The 21,779-nt window shown below is 35.9% G+C and overlaps 1 protein-coding gene across 1 annotated transcript in view; it reads right to left on the minus strand.

Annotated features, from left to right (window-relative positions):
* The window catches only part of DOCK9 (dedicator of cytokinesis 9), a 107,967-nt gene that overhangs the window by 77,859 nt on the left and 8,329 nt on the right, over window positions 1-21,779 (minus strand). Inside the window, 6 exon segments of the mRNA XM_009333332.1 lie at window positions 3,077-3,211; window positions 3,855-3,950; window positions 8,143-8,212; window positions 9,338-9,420; window positions 11,092-11,181; window positions 20,268-20,384. Coding sequence (XP_009331607.1) covers window positions 3,077-3,211; window positions 3,855-3,950; window positions 8,143-8,212; window positions 9,338-9,420; window positions 11,092-11,181; window positions 20,268-20,384 — 591 coding nt within the window.

Here is a 21,779-nt window from a genome sequence, read left to right on the forward strand (position 1 = left end):
GGCATTCCTCTATACAAGTACTGATGAAGGAGCATATTCTACTCTATTCTGCTTTATCTTTCATGTCTGTTGGTGGTCAGCATTTTTCTTTCCTGTGCATCTACTGCCTTTGAAAAATAAGTAAGCATAGGTACTAAATGAACTCAAAACAGAAATGAGAAATGTTATATGAATGCAATGGGAACTAACCCCCCTTTCACCAAAGACTTACTCTGAAACAAGTAGTTTGATTCTGAGAACAAAAGCTTGTAAGCGTGTCTACCTAAGAAGAGCAACCATTTCTATGCATTCCAAGTCAGACTACTGCAAAGTACAGTGGCTGGGGGCCTTACAATTTTTTATTTTATTTTCCTCTTCCATTAAATGGAAATGCAATTTCTATAGTGTAGACACCACTTTTTTTCCCATATGAACTTCTAGATGCTAATACAACACCAATAATAAGTAACAGTAAGACAATGAATAAAATAAGATCAGCCAGAGAGGATACAGTACATAATATAAAATAATAAAATCACACATCTGGAATAGGGCCATTATGTATAATATTCTATAGTTCAGAATCTCATTTACTTGCCCCTCACCAACAATTCAAGTGAAGAAAATAGCTATTTCCAAACCAACCCCTTTATTCTAGCCATTGATTGACTTCTTGGCTTCACAGAAGTGAGCATTGACTGATTTTGGTTTTGCACCTGATGTTGATCCATAACCAGTCTCAAATTTCTACATGCAGTTCTGAACATCCAGACGTCAAGATGAACACTGATGGTACTGTAGAATACAGTATAGCATTCAAAACACAAGCCAACTATAAACTTTAAGCATCCGAAGTACAGTTTTACTTAAAGACTACTGTATCAGCCCAAAACCTTACTTGCAGTAGAACAAAGGAACAGTAATTAAAAATAAATAAATAAATAAAAAGCTTCTGACAGAGTCTGAGAAGATTTCAGGTTACTTGAATTGAACTGATGGAACAGAAAGTATGGAACAGTACTTTACGAAAAGATGATTTAGAAAAAAGGGGATTTTCATGATAAAAACCCAAAAACATAGAATCACAGAATAGTTAGATGTTGGAAGGGTCCTCTGGAAGTCATCTAGTCCAACTTCCTTGCTCAAGCTGGGACACCTGGAGCCGACTGCCCAAGGACCCAAGCAGGGATGCCTAGAGGTAGTTGGCCCAGGACCAAGTCCAGGCAGCTTTTGAGTATCTCCAAGGATGGAGACTCCACAACCTCCCTGGGTGATGTTCAGAGGGAACCTCCTGTGTTTCAGTTTGTGCCCATTGCCTCTGGTCCTGTCACTGGGCAACACTGAGCAGGGCCTGGCTCTGTCCTCTTTGCACCCTCCCTTCAGGTATTTATAAACATTGATGAGATCCCCCTGAGCCTTCTCTGCTCCAGGCTGAACAGTCCCACCTCTCTCAGTCTCTCCTCATAGGAGAGATACTCCATCCTCCATCCCTTCATCATCTTCACAGCCCTTCGCTGGACTCTCTCCAGTATGTCCATGTCTCTCCTTTACTGGGGAGCCCAGACCAGGACATAGGACTCCAGGTGTGGCCTCACCAGTGCTATTCAGCTGTTCAGAGGGGAAGGATCACCTCCCTTGAGGTGACAACCTTGTTGCTGACAACACTTCCCCCTAATGCAGCCCATGAGACCATTAGCCTTCTTTGCAGCAAGGGCACATTGCTGGCTCGTGTTCAACTTGGTGTCCACCAGGACCCACAGGTCTTTTTCTGCCAACTTCTTTCCAGCTGGGTGGCCTGTCCAGCCTGTACTGGTGCCTGGGGCTGTTCTCCCCAGCTGCAGGACTTAGCACTTCCCTTGCTGCAGTGCCTGTCTTTCATTTGTAACTTCTGAAAATCTCAACGTTTTCTGATGATGTAAACTAATACTGTAGTGCTCACAATAGTCTGCACCAGAGCCACAGAAACAAGCCATCGCCTAAACAGGGAACAAAAGGGGCCAGAAACAGCCCAGAAGGTGGAGATTACATATTATCAGAGAGAGGGGTGCCAAAGCAGAGGAAGCTGAGGAACAGAAGGAAAGATACGTTTTAAGTGCAAGACAAAGACTACAACTGTGTTTAGTAACCACTTTTTGGTTTTTGGTTTGTTTTAAAAACACAAATCAAGCTCATTTCAGTGGAGTTGGCCAGAATCATACCCCTAAGGCAAAACAACTTGTGTAAATCTGTATATAGAACTTGTAATATGATTAAATTTATTACAGTTGTAAGACTTTCCATGCGAAGTATCTATTAAATGTGTATCCAAAAACATTATTACAATATTTGGAAAAAAAATAATCCTCTGTAAAGCTGTTGTATCTCTCTGTATAAATCTTCAAACAACTTTATACTAAAAAAAAATATTATTTTAGAAACACATTTTTATTAAACTTCACTTATTTCTATCCAAGTTAACAAAACCCTAAAACCCAAGAGTTTTTTTCCAGGTATGCTGTGCCTAACAAAACAGTTACATGCTGTACTGTAAATACATAACAGAATCACAAGGAAAAAAATAATCTTTTCCTTGGCACTTGCTACTAACAAACATTTTACCAAAGCCCTTAACTTTTTAAAATAAAGGAAAGCACATGAAAGTAACATTGTAAAGGTCAAATGAAAGCATCTGGAAGGGTGACTGAATTTAATACAATTCCCACAACAAAAATCCCACACAAGAAGCTATGCAAAACATTTTACAGCTCGTGTAAGCACAAAATGTAACTGAAATGAACTTTAATTTTATGCTGTCATTACTTTGTCATGATTTAAGGTTGGGGGTTTTTGTGTGTTTGCCTTAAAATTTTGTTTGATATTTTTGATAAATACTTGACGTCTACTAGTAATTTATGTTCTTTTCAGAAAGATTTTTAAAATTCAGCCTCCTCCCCTTCAAAATCTCGTTCACTGTTTTTGCAAGATGCAGCGTGTCTAATTGTTCCTCTGCATAATAGGTACTTATCTACATCTGACAAAAGTTATCTGTATTTTTTAAAAATCCATTTGCTATGAAATATAGAATTATCTGGAGAACAGGAAGAATAATTACAATTACCTGAACCACTCCCATGCATGAATCTAGAAATATTGATCCTTTAGGTTCTTTTGAAATTTTTTCATCTTTGTAGAAATTGAGATTATAAGATCCATCACCAAGTTGGATTAAGTGGAAAAATCTTCTTTTAAATGACTAGTGAAAAGAAAGGAGGAAAGAAAAACAATTACAACAGTAGTGTTAATCAGCTTCATATTACAAAACCCAATCGTGCTATTTACACAGTAGGTTATAGAAAAAAAGCTTTTATTTACACATAACCTAATCACTATCCTCAAAAAATAAACCAGAAATCATTATTTTTTTTAATTTTAACTTAAAAACCTGCAGCAAGATTGTACTATATTATTTGAAAGTATTTTTGACCCATTGAAAGGTATTTAAAACTGACTCTGCAATATTACACATAATAGATATTTATTGTGATAACTGTAAAAATAGTAAGTTTGTTTCTAAATAAAGAGGCAATACAAATAAAAACTCATATTACATAGTCCCTTTTCTACTAATAGCACACCAGGGTCCAGTTAAGAAAATTATTTAAAACACTGGACTTCTCCCACATACTGGATTTTTAATGCATTTTTTTCTGATTTAAGTAGAATAAAAGGAAGGTAAGATTTCACAGATATAAATTACATACAAGCTTCCCTCTTTCATCCCACATTATTTTTTTTTTTTTTTAGAAGTAAACCATATATAAATTGACTTCTCAAAGGCATGGTGATATTTAATACTGGTGTTCAGTTTTTACCGCACATAAGATTCTTAAACTTACTCTCATTGTCACACTGATTGCACTATTCATGTTGCCTTTGTACAGCCATCCTTGTTTTGTTATTCCACCCTTCTGAGACCCAAGAGATGCTGCATCCTGGAGATGAAAGGGAAGAATGGAAGAAAGGGAGATGGGGGGGGAGTTTTGCATCACAGTCTGAAACTGTTGTATTTATTGAAAATTTCAGAAGTCATTTTTAAAAGATGGAATAGCTATGCTCATAATGTAATGATAATAATGTACTATGAGTCCCTGCTGAAATTCTATAGCTTTCTAATTCCAATTATTTTATTTAGAGACCAGGGATGAGATTGACCTCATCTAACTTTTGATAGGTAACTTATATAGGCTCTCTCTATAGCCAGCAGGATGATCCAACTTCTAGATAGCTAAATATTAGTCTAGATAAATTCCACTGAAATAGAGGAAAGAGGGAAAACTCAAAACATTTACTTACATTTACTTCGTAAGCTTTTTCATATTCTAATCTTCTAGTGCAAGAATTTTTACCAATTTCTATTACCAAAAAGAACAATGTAAACTCATGCTTATCCAAAACTTCAATCGAGATTTCTCAAACTGTTTTGCTTCATATGTATTACTTCAGAGACATTACTTAAGAATTTACAGAGAACTAAGACTTAAATTCTTGAATTGGATCTGCCCTTTTACAGATCAGAATCAAAGCTTTCTAAAGAGAACAAGACCAAACTTGGCAGTAACGGCAAGTTCACAAACAGCAGATCCAATGCATGCATCACACATCACACCCACTGCCTGTATACCACTTCCATCTGCCAGTTGATGGAACTTATCAACTACATCAAGACCCATAGGATGTTAACAGCTACCAAAAAGCAGTACCCTACTATCAAAACCGATCAAAATGACAGACTTATAATTGCCACGGAATAAATATTAAATCACCAGGTCAAGTAATCTTTTAGAGCAGTACCAAGCTGACTTTACCATGGTTTCCAGTTGACGTAACCCGTTTTGACACAACAAAAACCATTAATGAATTAGATGTGTAGGAAGATATTCAACCATCTAGAGGAGAGGTACTCCTGATAATTTATTATCCAAACATTCAAAATCAACTGAGTATCCAGTTGAAAACAAAACCACAAAACTTCCTCAAGCGCCTCAACTACTTTTTCTAATTCCTTTTCTCAGCTATTAAGACAACATACAACAAAAAGTGATTACATATGGGGGACAGAGTCATTAATTCAACAACTGAACATTAAAACCAAGTTTTGGAATAATATTAATTAATTTCTGGAACTAAATCAAGGAACATGCTGTAAAAAGTTACTGGTTAATTTATTTACAGCTTATTTAGTCTGTCTAGCTTGCATATTCATATGCATATGTACATGTGAACTTCAAAAAACTGCAAACAGAAGGCAAAAGATGCATCAATCTGTTCCTTCAAAAATTCTAGGCAGCTTGATACTATGGAAGTTAGGCCCAGTAAGGATGACATGGTCACCAACTATCAGTGCATCTGATACAGTGCCCCAGAAGCATAGACCAGAAATACTCAGTAAGTTTTCATATGCCCCGGTGAGCCTCACTGTCCAAGCAATACAGTCTACTTGTTTCGTATTTTCAAGTCATTAGCCCCCACCCCTGTTCTATTACCTAGATAACCATTTTTCTTGTACAACAATCAAGATACAGAGACAACAACTTAAAACACTGGGTTTCCAACTATGATTCTCCACCTCCGCTGGTGGGACTTATCCCCAAGGAAAGGATGGCTTAAAACCACCTTTACAAGGGGTAAGATGATGAGTAGATGATGAGTTATCATCAAAACTTGGCACAAAACAACCAATGCTTTCCTGTAATTTCACAAACCATACATAGGATCACCTGACACGACGAGAATTCCTTCATTACCCTGTGTTAACAAAAATTAAGATTTAACTCTATTAAGATTCTTTTTCCAATTCCAAGTCTCTGAGGTGCACTGTTTCCCAACTCTGTTGAGCTGCATGCTGTTTTCTAACAATAAAATCGACTGTCAGTTGGGCCTCTCTAGTTAGACCATTTCTTTCTGTCAGGCAGAATTCCTGCCTACAGAGCCAAAAAGCTACTGAATCTTTCCAGCTGACCATCTGTTAATACAAAGGAACCCAGAACTCAGTTTTTAACACACGACTTTTACACTGAAAACATACTTCCTGTTTCCGAGTGGTAAGTTAATTTCCTCACTTTTATTATTACTGCTGCACACTGTGCTTCACGTTTTTTAATGATCTTTCCCACAAGCTCAGCTTCAAAATTTACTTCAACAGCAACTGTTTCAACAAAAACAATTCCTTATCTTGATCCCATACCCCAGGCTGATTTAAAAATTCCATTTACAAACGTCAACCTGATGGCCTGATAGCCCGAATTAGTTTTGGAAAGGTAATTCTCTCCTTTTTTAAAGATGCTAGATTAAACTACTCTTTGTCTGGTTTTCCTCCAATTTTTAATCACTTGCAGCTTTTTGTTTTCTATCATTCTCTTAATAAATCATCTGTCTTAAAAAAAAAACCAAACCACAAACAAAAGCAAAACAAAAAGATGACCAAACAACTTTTAATCTAAGATTTGCATATATGCTTTTTGGCATACAAAGATGTTAATGTTTGAAAGAAAAGCCTCTTGCATTAATTCTTCCCTTGAGGAAAGAATTTATGGTCCCCCCACCCTATTGCCATTAAGCTCCCTTTTCTTCCTAGCATGCTTTTTCCTTGTGTTTATATTTTAAGTTCCTCAAAGAGTAGCAGACCTGTTCTCCAGTGACTGTGCCACTGAAAGAGATAGGACATTCCTGCCTGCTCTAACAGGAAATTGGGCAGAAAGAAACAGAAAGTCCTCTCCACTTATACTTCCTAATAAAACACATACCACCCAATAATAGCCAAGCTATAGTTTTTCAGTGTTTAACTAATTCTAGCCATAAGTATTTTTCCGAGTAACAATCACAGTCAGTTATATCTCCATTTAATTTTTTCATGTTTAACTCACTGTTTTCTAAAACACTTCTGTTGTCAGAAATATTATCACAGTAAATAATGTCTTTTTAATTTCAGTATAATAGAAATCATAATTATTCCAATCTTACAAATAGGAAGATTTGGATACAGATGCATGCAATTATTTGTCCAAATGTCACAGTGCAGATTAATAGCAACGCAGGAGAAATGGCATTCTGAGACTATCTGTTCAGGAATCTACCTATTCAGATGCATTCCCTGAACTACTTTTTCACATTTAATCCAGGAAAACTTGAAAGGAACTACTTTTATTTCATATGCAGCAGTTCTGAACACAAGGAATTTAGAAGCAAAGTAATTGTCAAAGGGTAAAAAACACAAAAAATCATTTTATTTTATTTTAATTCTTTTCTGTGATACAAGAGCTCAAGTACTCGTAAGAAAAGAAAACACTGGCATTTAAACAGTGTGTTTTCATAGAATCACAGAATGGTTTGAGTTGGGAAGGACCTTAAAGATCATCTAGTTCCAACACCTTCCACTAGACCAAGTTGCTCAAAGCCCCATACAACCTGACCTTGAACACTTCCAGGGATGGGGCTTTTGAATGGGATGGGGGTTTTGAAACAGGGCGTGGTAAAAGTTAAATAAGTTACACAAATAACAGAAGCAGTTACTGAAAAAAAGTCCTTGACATTTGAAACATACTTGAAAATTGCTTGAGGCTATAGATGTCTGGTTTCCCTAAGCCAATGACAAAAAAGAAAACACCTTAGAGTTTTAGCCAATTTTTTTAGCTTTCGTTTCCATAATGGATCTCCAGGTCTTATCCTATACTCAAATTTGTGACAAACTAATTGTAACTCACACTGTATGCTGTACTGTCATGCATGCTAAAGTGTGTGTACTGTCATGTTGGAACAATCACCTATGATTTTACTCAGCTTCATGATTAAACTGCGTGAAACATTTCTCTCTATATACCCATCTACACAGAAACTGTGTAAGACAAGACAGATTTTATGAAAGCTGAAGGATTATATGTCACCAAGTATTAAAACTTCAATTTCACCATCTGTCAAAACTTGTTCTACTCACATGACAGATCTCAGGAGTACAAGGCTATTTGAAAGGAGATAGGTAAAATAACTACATTTGTTTCCCAATCAGGCTGTTCAAGCTAATCTCTGTTCTTATTTACTGACATCAACATTTAACCCAACTTGTAACCTCTCCTTACCCAAAATTCTTTACTGAAAGTGCGAGAAAGTAAGGAATTACTATTATCTCACCTCATCTTTATCTGCTTCTTCATCCACTTCATATAAATGAACTGGAAGCTTCTCTGATTTTGTCCCTTTGCTAGGAAAGAAAAAGCTTCTAAAATACTAGAAATTTTGTGATTAGTTACATATTTTACAGCTGCAAAAATAAAGATGTTATTTTCCTAACTGAAGAGGGAAAAGCACAAGAATAACTGAGTAAAAGCATGTATTTTTCCTGAAATATATTTCTTAGTCAGCAATTTTCCTAATTTGCACATCTGCCCACAGTCTTTCTTTTGTTCTGCTTGTCACTGTCCTTAGGTGTAACTGAAGAGAACCAAATGCCTTCTCATTCACTGCACTCCTAATACCTTAGGAGCAAGCATTCATACCCGTAACCATTGTCTCCTTTTAGGACAATGCGTTTGTTTAAATTCCTATGGACTATCGTGGTTTCTGTTCAGGTCAAGTAAAAAACAGGTACTGACTTTTACAAAACCTGTGAGTATACCAGAACTTTTAACAGGGAAAGAAAGCTATTTCTTAACTGATAGATGCAGGAGAGTAGGCAGGGAAGACATAGATCTTCCAGAGTTGTGGGGTTCAGAGTATTCAGCCGCTCTCAGATATTTTAAGTTAAGGGCCTAATCTTTATACTCTCCCTACAAACTTTTGAAAATGTTGGAAAAGATTTCTCTAGCAGATGGTTTAGAAAGTCTGTAATAGATGTAGATTAGGCTTTTGCTTTGAATCATCCTGTGAAAATCTGCACTAGTTCAAACAATTGCTCTAACCATCTCGGTTAGGTTCTATTCCCTAAGCTCCTAAAGAGAGTTCCAAAAGCTGCCTTTGAAGCTACAAAAACAGGATATCACCATTTTAGTTTCATCTAAACATTAGCCCGGTTTAGTTACCATACTTACATTCACATTGTCAATGATACAATTTCTTGTTTTGACCTGCCTATTAATAAGGCAGCATTATTACGGTATCTTTCCAGAAAATGGCCTAACAAGATTTTACACCTTCAAGTTAATCAATATAAATTGCATCCAACAAATCTTTATCATCTCTACTGTCTATTAAACAGTGTTATAGCATATTTCAAGTTACATATTACACGTATTAATAAATTTCTGTAATAAATACATTTATATCAAATACAGTTAAAGTTCCTTCACAAATTCAAAATATTTATTATACCACTAGATAACATACTTACTTTGGAAGCTGTCGAAACTCTCCTGAGTAATCTTCATATCTATAGTTAACAACATGCCAGTCTGAATTGTAGGTTTTGATGCACTGTTTTAATGAAAACCAAATATCAGTATTAACTGGAAAAGGATTAACAGCATTCCCTAGACACCCACACACAAAAACCTCTTAAGATATGGCTGTTTATGAACCACCACGGTTACATGTCGACCTCTGAAAATTCTGTACACTTCCCTTTGTTTGCAATACAGTCTAGTGCAATACAGCTTTTTGCAACAAGTGATGTTTCAATAGGATGCTATCATCTGCTAGACATGTATTTTATAAAACCAGAAAATGGTTAATACACTCAGCATCTGGATTAACCATCTTCAGTTGTCTGCAAAGTTAAAGCAGCATTTCGCTGCAGCTGAAAACTTGACTGAGCCTTTAGAAAACTCAGCATTAAAATAGATACATTATTAAAATAGAATATTCAATTTCACACATACTGATACAGAGAAACTAAAAACATCTTTTCCTTAAATTGATACTTCTAGTGCAATTAAATTAACATTTAAATCTAAACTGCATGCTTGCAGCTGTTGAAAAGCAACTATGTCATTAAGCTCTGGTCTAGATCACAGGAAATACCGTTTTACTCCACCCATATTGCTACAACATAAAAGTACTGATTTATCTTGGCTTTGACCAAGTAACATAAAACTGACAAAATCCGTTGCCAGAAACCATACGGTACAAAATTTTATATGTTACATGTACACAAACGTAGCATCTAATAATTCAAAAATATTTTCTTTTATATTTCAAAATACAAAGTTAATACCTGCCAAGCAATTGTTTCTGCAGAAACTCATTAAACTTCATGAATTACCTATAATGCTCCTCCCACCTTGTCTATCTTCTTCAAATTTATCTTAGAACTGTTTAGGTTAGGTATTAAGGGTATGTATCACCGTGGATAAATCACTTTGAGGTTTGAGGTAGATTCAGCTATTTGGAGCTCCTTCAGTTTTCTTGGAATTACAACAGACATTTACTTGTTTCAGATGTTAAAATATCAGCTTAAAGTATATCAGTAGAAAACCAGTAGATAATATAAAAAAGACAAAAATTTTAAACCTTTCATTCCTAAAAGGCTTCAACAAGACACTAAATGAAACGCAACATCACAGTCAGAACCAAGGGAACGCCAACATAAGCAAGCAGTTATGAGAAACTTTAGGTTTGAGGATGTTTCTCCTACATATAGCATACAAATTGAGCAGTCATAATGAATTTCGGCCTCTACAGGTGTTACAGTTATGAATACCTCTGTTCCAGTAAACTGTACAAGATTATTATGAACAAACTAAGAACGACTGGTGTGAAATGCTTTATCAGGAAAAACAAGTCACAATGATTCATTCCATATTTACTATTGCTCTGGATATTAGGTATGGAAATCACCCATGTTCATCTGGGAAAGCCAAAAGCATAAAGAAGGTGCGGGAGAAGCATCTGCAAAAGCCAACTACACAAACAAAATAATTCAAAGCTATCCTGCAATCCTTCTTTTCCAGCCACCAATGGAAAAAATACTAGGTTTTCCTGGAAATTTTCCCTTGAAATCATTGACAAGTAAATGGCAATAAATATTTAATATTTTTTTCAGGGCTTTTTTTTTTTCCTGTTTTTTAAATGGTAAACGAAGCAGAAGAAAAACAATTCAGGTATAATACTGTTATTACACACAGCCACATCCAATTCCAATATTACCTCAGTTACAAACAAGCTTTGAGCTTCCTTCTCTGCATTTTCAGGAACTGTTGAACGAATGTATCGAATCTGCCGCTTCAATAATGCTGTCTGATAAACAACAAAAACAATTAATGAAACTTGCAATTAAAGGAAAGATGATGCATTATGGCAACACTCAGTTATATCACTATAACTAAGACAGAAGCTCAGCAGAAAATATCCTGTGAATACACTGTTTCAGAAGAGCCAATTAATGAGAATTTGCTTTCATTCAAAGATTATCAACATATTCCTTCTTTCACAGCGAGGGCAAGATTGGAATCAGTAAGAAATAGATGCCACAAATTTTCCCCTATTTTGTTAACATGGGCAAGAAAATACTAGTAAAAATAATTCCACCATGACAACATAACTCCAACATTTTGAAGATAGACATTAAGGAGGTGTAATTACTACATATAAAAACTATTACTCAAGAAAAGTAACAAACTCGCACCAAAATAAGAAGCGTAGTTCTACTGCAGACCTCAGCTGGCAAAAAAATGAGACTTGCACCATTAAACTGAAGGTTTATAAAGAAGGCCTGGATCACTGAAGTGTACACTTCAGCCTATCAAGTCAGAACTTATTCCTATTCTATGCTGGAGTTCAGAGAGGCACAGAAAGGCTGCCAGAGAGCAGGAAATCTCTCTGTGACCCTGAAATTCTGCTTCTCAGACCAGCACTAAAGTAAGCCTTAAGGTACTTTAAATTTGTAAGTGTAAAAGATGAAAACTTTACAAAATCTTCTGGACCACAAATGAAAATAACTACACGGCAATAGAAGTTCTTTTGCACCATGTGGAAAGGAATCTCACAGCCTAGGTCATCAGAGATGGACAAGAGAGTTTGAGTAGCTTGGCGCTGGAAGGGGTTGTGATCCCTCACCTATTAGCTACACTCCACGCATTGCAGCACCAGGAAGGATCAGAGAAAAATGTGAAAAGAAAAAACTCCACATATTAATGGTCAAAAAGAAAGGGTACACAAGTACATTACCTTCTCTCTGTTGAGAGTTTGATCCATAAGGTGATTATTTCTGTCATTACCAAAGCCTCACCCCATTATCTGGGGAGGCTATTTGAAGTTAGAATATTCAAGTACAGTAAAGACTGAAAGAAAAAAAAAAATTATCCCATACTCATGGTCAAGTCATTCATCTAGTGCAGAACTCTGCTGAAAAGCGACAATGCTAACTGCTTGGGTGGGAGAGGTGGGGAAGTATTAAAAGCAAAAACCATAAAACCAAAAATATTTCATGGGACCAATAAATCTTGCAATATACAGTTTAAAAAAAAAAAACCAACCTGCAAGAAGATACTCATTCATGTGCTAACAGCATTTAAGAATGAAGTTTTCTGAATTCTAGAAACATATTCCTTATTTCAAACCATACTGAGCTTAATTATTTGTTTTCACAAGCTACGGGAAGAAAGATTATTAAGAGTATTAAGCTACCTTATAAGAGCTAAAGGCCAGAATGTCTAGGTCCTCTTCTCAGCCTGAAATAGTCTGATATTTGATAGGAAATTATTTATACTTTATATAATATATAAATAATATAATATATTTTCTATAAGCATGCAGGTAGACTATGCTTTTTTTAAAAAAAATTATTATTTAAAAAACCCTAGAGACTAGGATGGCATCTTTCCAGGCACTTTTCATGGGAAAGCCATGAACTCATGAATCAAGTCCTACCACTATAGTGGAACTCAGTAAAATTGAACTAGCGGTACATACTTCTAGAACATCTGCTGCTGTTATCCTACTGCACAATTATCAATACGATAGTAAGGGTATTTTTCTAGTCTTTCACATACAAAAAGTTTATCTTAGTACTGTAGCAAGATCAGTGACAAAACAGATGAATTTAATTTGTCAATTTTGTCCATATTAGTAACTGTTTTAATGCACGCTGCCTCTTTCTCAGCTCATCCATCAGATGTAGTAGTTCATCAGAGAGGCAGGAAATGCAATATCTTTTGATTTGGAGCAAATTCCTAAAAATAATTACTAAAGCAACAGCACAACAATATTTTAAAATGCAAGCATGCACATACATATACATTGTATTCCAAAAGAAAAAATAGGAAGGAAGAGATGACAATCCTACAAACTTTCTTCACAACTACATTGGTTGAACTGTTTCATAGGAGTGAAATGTTTCAGCTCTCTGGGTTTGAGTTACCATTTGATTTATGGCAGCATCAGGAACTACCCTGTTTGTCTCTCAAAGAAGATTAAAAAAAAACCACCTTTCAATTACTGTTTGACAGCACAGTAATTGAAAGGTTTTTTTATCTTCTTTAAGGAAGACAGCTTTTAACGCTAGCCAGGATTCACACGTACTACTGAGGCACACAATTAACAGACTTTTTTACTGATACTACTTTCTGCGTGATTCTCAGGGATTTAGGGTAGTAGCACTATGCGCTGAGGTTTCAGAGAAGGCCACAGCAGAAAGGACATTTCAGCAAGTCTCACAGCCAAGGAGTACTTGCTACTCAAAACCTGATGGAATACAGATAGTGAATCTGTCCACAATCAGTACAGACTGCGATGGATATAGTTTAAGATTTCCAAACTCTTTCTGTCACAAGGTTTTGTGTTTGCTAGTGAGACTTAGAGTTACTTAGGATTTGGGAACATATAACCAATTTGAAGCTAGATTCCCATTTTACTTCTCTCAGGCTAGAAGGAGTTTTCATGTTCTTGACAGTTTTAGCAAATGGCTCTGTTTCTGAGGTTAAAAAAAATAATACATTTTACTGATGTTAAAATCTGGCATGCAATTTTCTGAGTCATCCTAGTCCTCCTTCCCCAGTGCTTTAGGGCAAAGTAATAGCAAGATGGCCAGGGTTCTTCTTAAGACAAACATGCTTGTAGGTGGCACTAAAGAACTGCCAAAAGACAGCCAAGTACTTTGTAGTGGGGTGCCTTAGCACAATGCGTACTTAAGTATTTAAAATGAATGTATATATGTGTAGCTATGGTGGGCCTTTTTCCAGGTCACAGTTTATACAAAAGTCAATGCTGCAAAGTACGAATCAACAAAATCAGTGTTTAGTTCTATCAAGATGAAAAATAAGCATGTGTAAATTTTTCATATACAAAATATTTAATAAAATTTAATAAAAAAATTAATATTTTATTAAATTAATATTTAATAAAAAATCCAGAACCAAATCACACACAAAGAAGTAGTTCTCAGAATTATTCACTTCATTTTGGGAAATAAGGTGCCAACACCTACATTTCTATAGCAAAATATAATGGCAAATCTTAAATTTCCAGTGTTCTGTCTAGTGTAGGAAGGTATCTTCCTCAGCAATTCTACACTGAACAACAGGTCCACGTGCAGATATTTTAGAGGAAAGGACTACAGTAGATGTAGGTGAGAGACAGAAGACAGCCAACATACAACATTCCTCAAGTCCATTTGACCTGTCTTCAGACATATCCATTTTGGTTTGTTATTCCTTAGTTTTTGCCTTTCTCCCTCCTGTGTTTTTAACATGGGTGTTTTACATTCTTCTCTCCACTTTGGAGGTGTTCAAGTAGGTGTCATCTCCTGCTCTGTAAATTTGACAGTGTTGACCTAGTGACACTACTCTCATTCTATGCAAGTCTCAGTAGCTACAGGGAACAGAGAGAGTACAAAATATTGCTGCTGATACCACATACTTGCTGCCAATACCTGTTTTAAAAATTTTTTTTTCCTCTTCACACACTCCTTCCAGTGTTGGTTGTTGAATATGAGCTAGTAAAATTTTCCCCCAAAACCACTTCCCCCTCCACATCCCTTTAGGATGCTTGAATTATTAACAGTTGATTATTCAAAATACTGGGAAAGGAATAAAAAACAGCCACAACAGTGTACAAGTGTATATATATAACCAATAGAGGTTATTAATAAAGTCCTGTATCTTACTGGTAAAATTGGGACTATGCAAAATGCAGGAAAAATGGGGAGAAAAGTACAGGGTTTCAATTCAACGGTCACATACCCAGGCCATCCTTACTTTAGATGATGTTACACAGAGGCAAATGCTCAAGAAGCAGTGACAGAAATTGTTTTAAAAGAGTCAATGGAAAAGATGGCACGCTGTATGTTAGATCATGCCCTTAAAGCTACTAGGTGCCAGAAGAGACTTATCAGTTGTATGGGAAGCGTCAGAAGCTGTATTATAAGGTAATTTCCAAACTAAATTGAAGCCTTGACTTAGAATAGTTGGTTAAAGACTCAAGGAAAAACACAAAATAGATTTTAAAAGAAAAAAGTCATAGTGAAATTTCTTTGGACATTTTAATATGTTATTGTGTTTTGACCAGTTTACTTTGTGCTCTCTAAAATGAGAACGTTACTTGAACATTTTTTTGCTTGTTCCCTCTGCTCAAGATGTGCCTTCTTGTAGAATGAGCTGGGTTTACTTTTATTTGTGCAAAGTTGGCATAATATCTATTTTCAGAGGTACTTAACTCGCATTAACTAAAAGCCAAACGCCTTAAGTGAAAGTGTGCTAAATCCATATGGCTCAAAACCAAAAGTAACAAAGGTGAAACTATGTCTAAGCTAGGCACCAAAATGCCTTCAAAATAACAGTGGGATAACTTTGTAATGCCATATTTAATTTGGCTAGGAATGCACCCACATTGTATTTGCTACAAGTAAACTTATCCTGTATTGGGAAAAATATTTCTTATAAGAATGGAGGTAGTACTCAGAAGTTAGGTATTTTGAAACAAAAGCATTTAGATACAAGGTGTCATATTGCAAACTAATCACTACTATAGTTTTGGGTTAAGGTTTCTTTTAATAATTTACCTACTATGCAGTTACTGTAAACATCACCAATTTCGCAGTCATTGAGCATATGATTTTAATGTGATCCATGAAGGTGGCCTGTTCTAAACTAATGCTATTTAATTATGAAGCTATTTCATTATTGAATAAATTACTGAAATTCAGGTGACTTGGAATGATTATAACAAGCCATGCAGAGGCACAAAATTGGATACAAGAGTACCCAATGGATATAGTCATTCAAGGTTATGAAAGAGAAGACTCTTTCTTCTCAGCAAGAGTCTAAAAGAGGTATAGCCTTGAATGACTGACAGCACTGTAATTGAGAGTAGCAAGAACATTAATAGGAGATGTTCCAATGGGTGGCGGGAAAGTGGTTCTATCATCTTAATTAAACAAACACATTACACAGGGGCCATAACGAAAACCAAACGACGACAAAAAAGCAGCTAGAAATGAACAGACTACAAAGCACAAAGGTACTGAAAGTTTAGACAGTCCAATTACTAAGAATGAAAGCAAACTCAGTGATGTTAACAGTGAAATAGTAAACAGTAAAAAGGATCATGGCAAACACAACATGGCTGCCCCTATAAATTTGATGAGAACAAGTTAGGGAATAACCTGATTAGTGAATTCAGTGCAGAAAACTCAGAACTTGAGCTTGTGAAAAGCAACTGAAACAATCTTGAAATGGTAAATTAAAAAATGGCCCAACATGTGAAGAGGAAGTTACTGATAAAGAGCTCTTCTGGAAACTAAAGAAAAGCAAATCTTGCTATTATTTGGATATGATGGCATCAAGGAAAACGTAGAAACTCAAAAGAAGGAAAAAATTACAAACCTACTTATTTGGATTTGAAGATTAGCACGAAGCAGGACAAAAATCATCCTTTTCTGGATGATATGAGCTGCTACCAAACATATATAAAAGGAGAGAAAACAGGATTCATAACCTCAGCTAACCAAGTTTAGGATGATAGCAAATGCATTAAAGTGGAAATCTGGAAAGGTTCATGTAACTAGATCAGTTGGCTGAAGAATAACCCTTCAATCTTCATGAGTTTTCCCAGAGCAGAGCATTTTCTGCTCCATCCTTGCTCAAATATTTCTTTGGTAGTGGTTTGAGCTTAGAGCTACTTCTGACAGCATGTTTGGAGAACAGGCACAGCTGAACAGAAAAAGGTGACTTCCTGGGGTTTTTTTCCTTTCCCTCACTAGGTGAATACCTTTCATCTGGAGAAAGAAAAGCAAGCTATATGTGGTCCAAAGAAGCCAGCTGCTGCGCAAGCTTTCTTTTCCGATATGGATTAACAATTCATATCAGTTCTCCTTTAATATTTAGCTTCTCTGAGGTAGTAAGAGTTACAAACTGAATGTGGCGCTGACCATGACTACAGAACAAGACATTATAACATTTGTTATAAAAATCTTGCCTTTGAATTCCTGCAAGTATTGTTACTAGTTATATGAAAAACACACTTATTAAATTACATTTCAGTTATCTAACTGCATTACCTGAAAAAAGTTATCCAAATTATGCATATTTGTCTCCAATTTCTCCCAAAATAATTTCAACCATAGCACAAATTCAATAGTGTTATCAATCTGCCTCTTTGAAACTACGTAACAACTTCTGTAATCTACTGAAAATTGTAGAAGTGATATCTAGTGCTGAAAAGTATTTTCTGTGCTGTTTTAAGTGCTAGTTTTAAGGCCATGCTGGTAACAAAACAACCTTACTCTTAATGTCTTTATAAATTATCAGGGCTTGGCTTCCTTTTTAGGCAAGTGTTTTTTAGATTGTAATCAGTTTAACCTAAGCACGAGGAAAAACTTTGTAAAAATAAAAACTAAATGCTCTAAGAGGAAATGGCTTGAACAGGTTTTCAGACAATGGTAAGAGTTTCCACCTATAAACTGCTCTGTGTATACAGGTAGTTCTAAATACTCTAGCTCACTATTTTAAATTCATCTTGTGGGGGATGAGGGCCGTATCAAACATATGAGCTGAGGCTTACCCAAGAGCTGCCCACATATTGTGTGACAGCAACAAGTTAGGAAAAAGGAATTAAAAAAAAAATACATGTGAACCAGAATGGCAAACACAGAAAATATGCCATTATTTAAATGATTCAAATAATATTGGCAACCATATCAAGACTAATGGTTTCAAAACTGTAAATATGATTATGGAAAACTGAACAGGGTTAAAAGGTTTAACTTGCAAAAAAAAATAAATAAAGCACATAAGGGATTTCTGTGCTGTGACTCGGTAATATTTTCTTAATACATTGAATGACAGATTTAAATGCATTGTGTTGCTGAAAACAAGCTAGATAGATCAAAGTAGTATTGGAGAGTCATGTGTACAATAAAAATATTTGGAGTAAGTTTGTGCCAGCAAATCCTAGAAGGAAATAAAAGTTCGATAGCTTAATAATGAAGTGTGATAGTACAAACTAGTCTTCATATAAATCAAGTATAAAATGAGACCCTGCCAAAGACCATATAGAGGAAACGCAGAAAACGTATTCAGATATTACACTGCTGAGGGATAAAGAAACAGGAAATCTGACTATATGCCAAACTTGTGACTACCTGAAGGAAATCCTCTGATGTAACACACGCTTTAATGACTGCCTTGATGAAAATCTGACCATAGAATCCAAACAAAGGATGACAAAAGGCATTACAGTTTGTGAACAAAATTCAGTCACTCCCTTTACAGGATCAGACTGAGAACTATGGACTAGCTTCAGTCATATAGGCCTGAGGTTAAGAATTGCAGAAGAGGCCACTTGAAACAGCAGTTAAACACTTCAGACATCCCCCAGACTGCTCAAACAAAACGCCTGAGGATATTCTTGATAGGTTTCTTCTCCATTGATAATTCAGAGCTGTTCCCCAGGATGACCTCTAATAATTGAACTAGTTAATTAGATAAGAGTACACTTAGCAAAAGTATCCTTGATTCCTCTTGATCTGCGATACTGAAGAGACACGCTGTGGAAGGGGATCTGGCTAATATAGCCCACACATGCGTGTCAGCCCCAAAGCCAATACCTGGCGTACAGCATCATCATGAATGGTCTAGCATTTGAATGCTAGTATCATTAGATAATGTTCATAGGCAGCATGACTTCCTTTTGTAAGAAGTCTTACTTGCAGTCCTTCAAAACTTTCACATGTGGCTGAGAACACATGAAGCCCAAATGACTCTCTAAATACCTGTGGCTTGCTAAAACCAAAATTTTTAGCTCAGAGTGGGAAGGCTACAAGTAGAGTTATTCATGTAAGAATCAGTGATAATGAAGCACATAGACTATATTAAAAACAGAGTCCAGGTGCACTCCGGTAAATACTTTAATAGGCTAGAGAGAATTTGTGAAAAACTCAACGTGTAATTTATGGGACTTTATATGCCCTTCTGTAGAGAAACGCCAACACATCACCAACTTTCCCCATGATAAACACAAACTACTTGGCTGAATAAAGTGCTCAGCTTTTCAGATAGGTTTTTGCAGAACAATTCTAAGGTATTCAACTATGATACAGTCCCCGGAAGTAGTTAATTTACAGACAGTTCAGATGTCTGCATACTTTTCAAGTATAGGCAGACATTTTGACTGCAGGTATGGGCATGTGTGAGAAACTTTCCTCACTATTTACACCAACTCCAGTCTCTAAGATGTTTGGTGGTTATCCTAACTGGACCTACAACAAGATTTAAAAAAGTGTATTTAAATAAACTTTATTTAATAAACATGGTTATTTTATAGAAATATATCAAGATGATCACAAATCTTCGTAAAGTCTGGCTTAATCAAGTCAGAGCACTGTTATGCAGAGGGTATTTTGCCAAGACCCAATTTTGGCTGGTAAAACACAGCTGAGGATAACAGCTTTCATTTTAAGAGGCTCATGGCCTTCACTGTTAAGGAGGGGGAAAAAAAAACAAAACCAAAACCAATTAATTAAAGAATTAAAGCACAACAAAAAGCAGATGCTTTTTTTGAAGAAACATCACATGATTTCCTATGTCAGAAAGGGGGGAAATATCTAAAAAATGACTGATCACCTACTTCAAAAGGCAGTAAAATTGCTTAGTTGCAGAAGTAGACCTTATAATCTGAATGGATGAAAAAATTGTACTATTTCTTCTTCTGTAACGTGACAGAATAAATCGAGCAGTGTAAAGCGACTCATGGCAAAGATTTTTTTTTTTTTTTTTTTAGCTAAAGAGCTGAAAAAACAAAGAAATGGGAAGTTATCATCTCATGACTACTACTGCTAAAAATCTTAAAAAAAAAAAAAGAAAAAGAAAGCAGGGAGAGGATTAAATTACCTGAAAGTCGTCATAAGGGAACAGTAGCATCTCACGTAAAGCGTCATTCAAAATCTGTGTTTTCCTCTGAACGATGACATTTTCATAGTCTATTGGTTCTATGAGCTTTGGTTTTGCCTAGAGGGGGGGAAAAAAAAAAAAGGAAAATAACTTCAGGTATATCAAGGAAAAATTACACTTGTTGACTCATTTTAAGAAGTTACTCTTTAAAAAGTTGGCAGAATGAGATTTCGTCTACATCAAAAACTTACAGTATTCAAAATGCAGACTTTATGTCACACTATACCACATGTATAAGTGCAACTGATAATTACAGACACAAGCATGCTATTCACCTCAGAAGGAAGAAACAACTATTTCACAAAACACACTAAGTCAGAGCTTATCAGAATAACCAAGTATGTATTTTCACTGCAAAAAAATTATAAAGATATTACTAGTCTCTTACATTGGTGGTTACCTTTGCTTGATACTGCCCAGAAAGCTCTGACCTCGGTTTAGCAGGGATTAAAACAATCTTAATTCAAAAACAAGACTGAACTTTAATTCAGTAGTAACCTGCAGTAGGGGTAGGCTAATTGACATTCCTCCTTCTCTATAGTTTTTTTCAAAATTCCCATAGGCCATTTGCTTGCTCTTAATTGCATGAGTAACTTTCATCAGTTACTATGCATTGATTCAACATTTAAACCCTATACCGCTGTCAAGGCATTACAGCTGGCTGTGCACAATCAGACAGAGAAGAACCTTCACCCTGCCAAGCATTCTGTTAAGTGGTCAGCTGGTAAAGAAGGTTTAGAGAGAGCTCTCAATGAGGCAGCACTGCCTCGGAGCGTGCAAACTAATACAAAGCTGGAGCTACAATCTAGCTCGCACTTTCTGCAACTAAAATTGCATATCACAGTATCAGACATAAAATTACCTTCTTTTTTTTCTTTTTTCTCTTTTTTTTTTTTTACAAGTGGCAATTACAAGAGACTTTCCAATTGATACTTTATTAACATCAGTAGTACTAATTTCAAAGTAAGATATATTAAACATAAGAATAGCAGCAAAGCTAGCTTATGCCATCATTATAGCTGATCAGACAAGATGAGATTTATATCTGTATTTCCATAACTTATGTTAATAACCTTTGACATTCCAGCGGTACTGCACAGAATAAATATCTTTATGTTCAGCAGAGCTCAAAGGGTTGTAGTGAATGGGGCTACATCTGGCTGGCGACTGGTCACCAGCGGTGTTCCTCAGGGTTCACTTCTAGGGCCAGTCCTGTTCAATATATTTATCAACTATCTGGATGCAGGAGTTGAACGCACCATCAGCAAGTTTGCTGATGATACCAAGCTGGGAGGTGCTGTTGCCTCTCTTGAGGGACAGGAGGCCTTGCAGAGGGATCTAGAGAGATTGAAGCACTGGGCAGTCATCAGTGGGATGAAATTTAACAAGTCCAAATACCGGATTCTGCACCTAGGATGGAGTAACGCCGGGCACAAGTATAAATTGGGAGAG

This window comes from Pygoscelis adeliae, unplaced genomic scaffold (genome assembly GCF_000699105.1).
Source record: "Pygoscelis adeliae isolate BGI_AS28 unplaced genomic scaffold, ASM69910v1 Scaffold48, whole genome shotgun sequence".
In the NCBI taxonomy this organism is placed as follows: Eukaryota; Metazoa; Chordata; class Aves; order Sphenisciformes; family Spheniscidae; genus Pygoscelis; species Pygoscelis adeliae.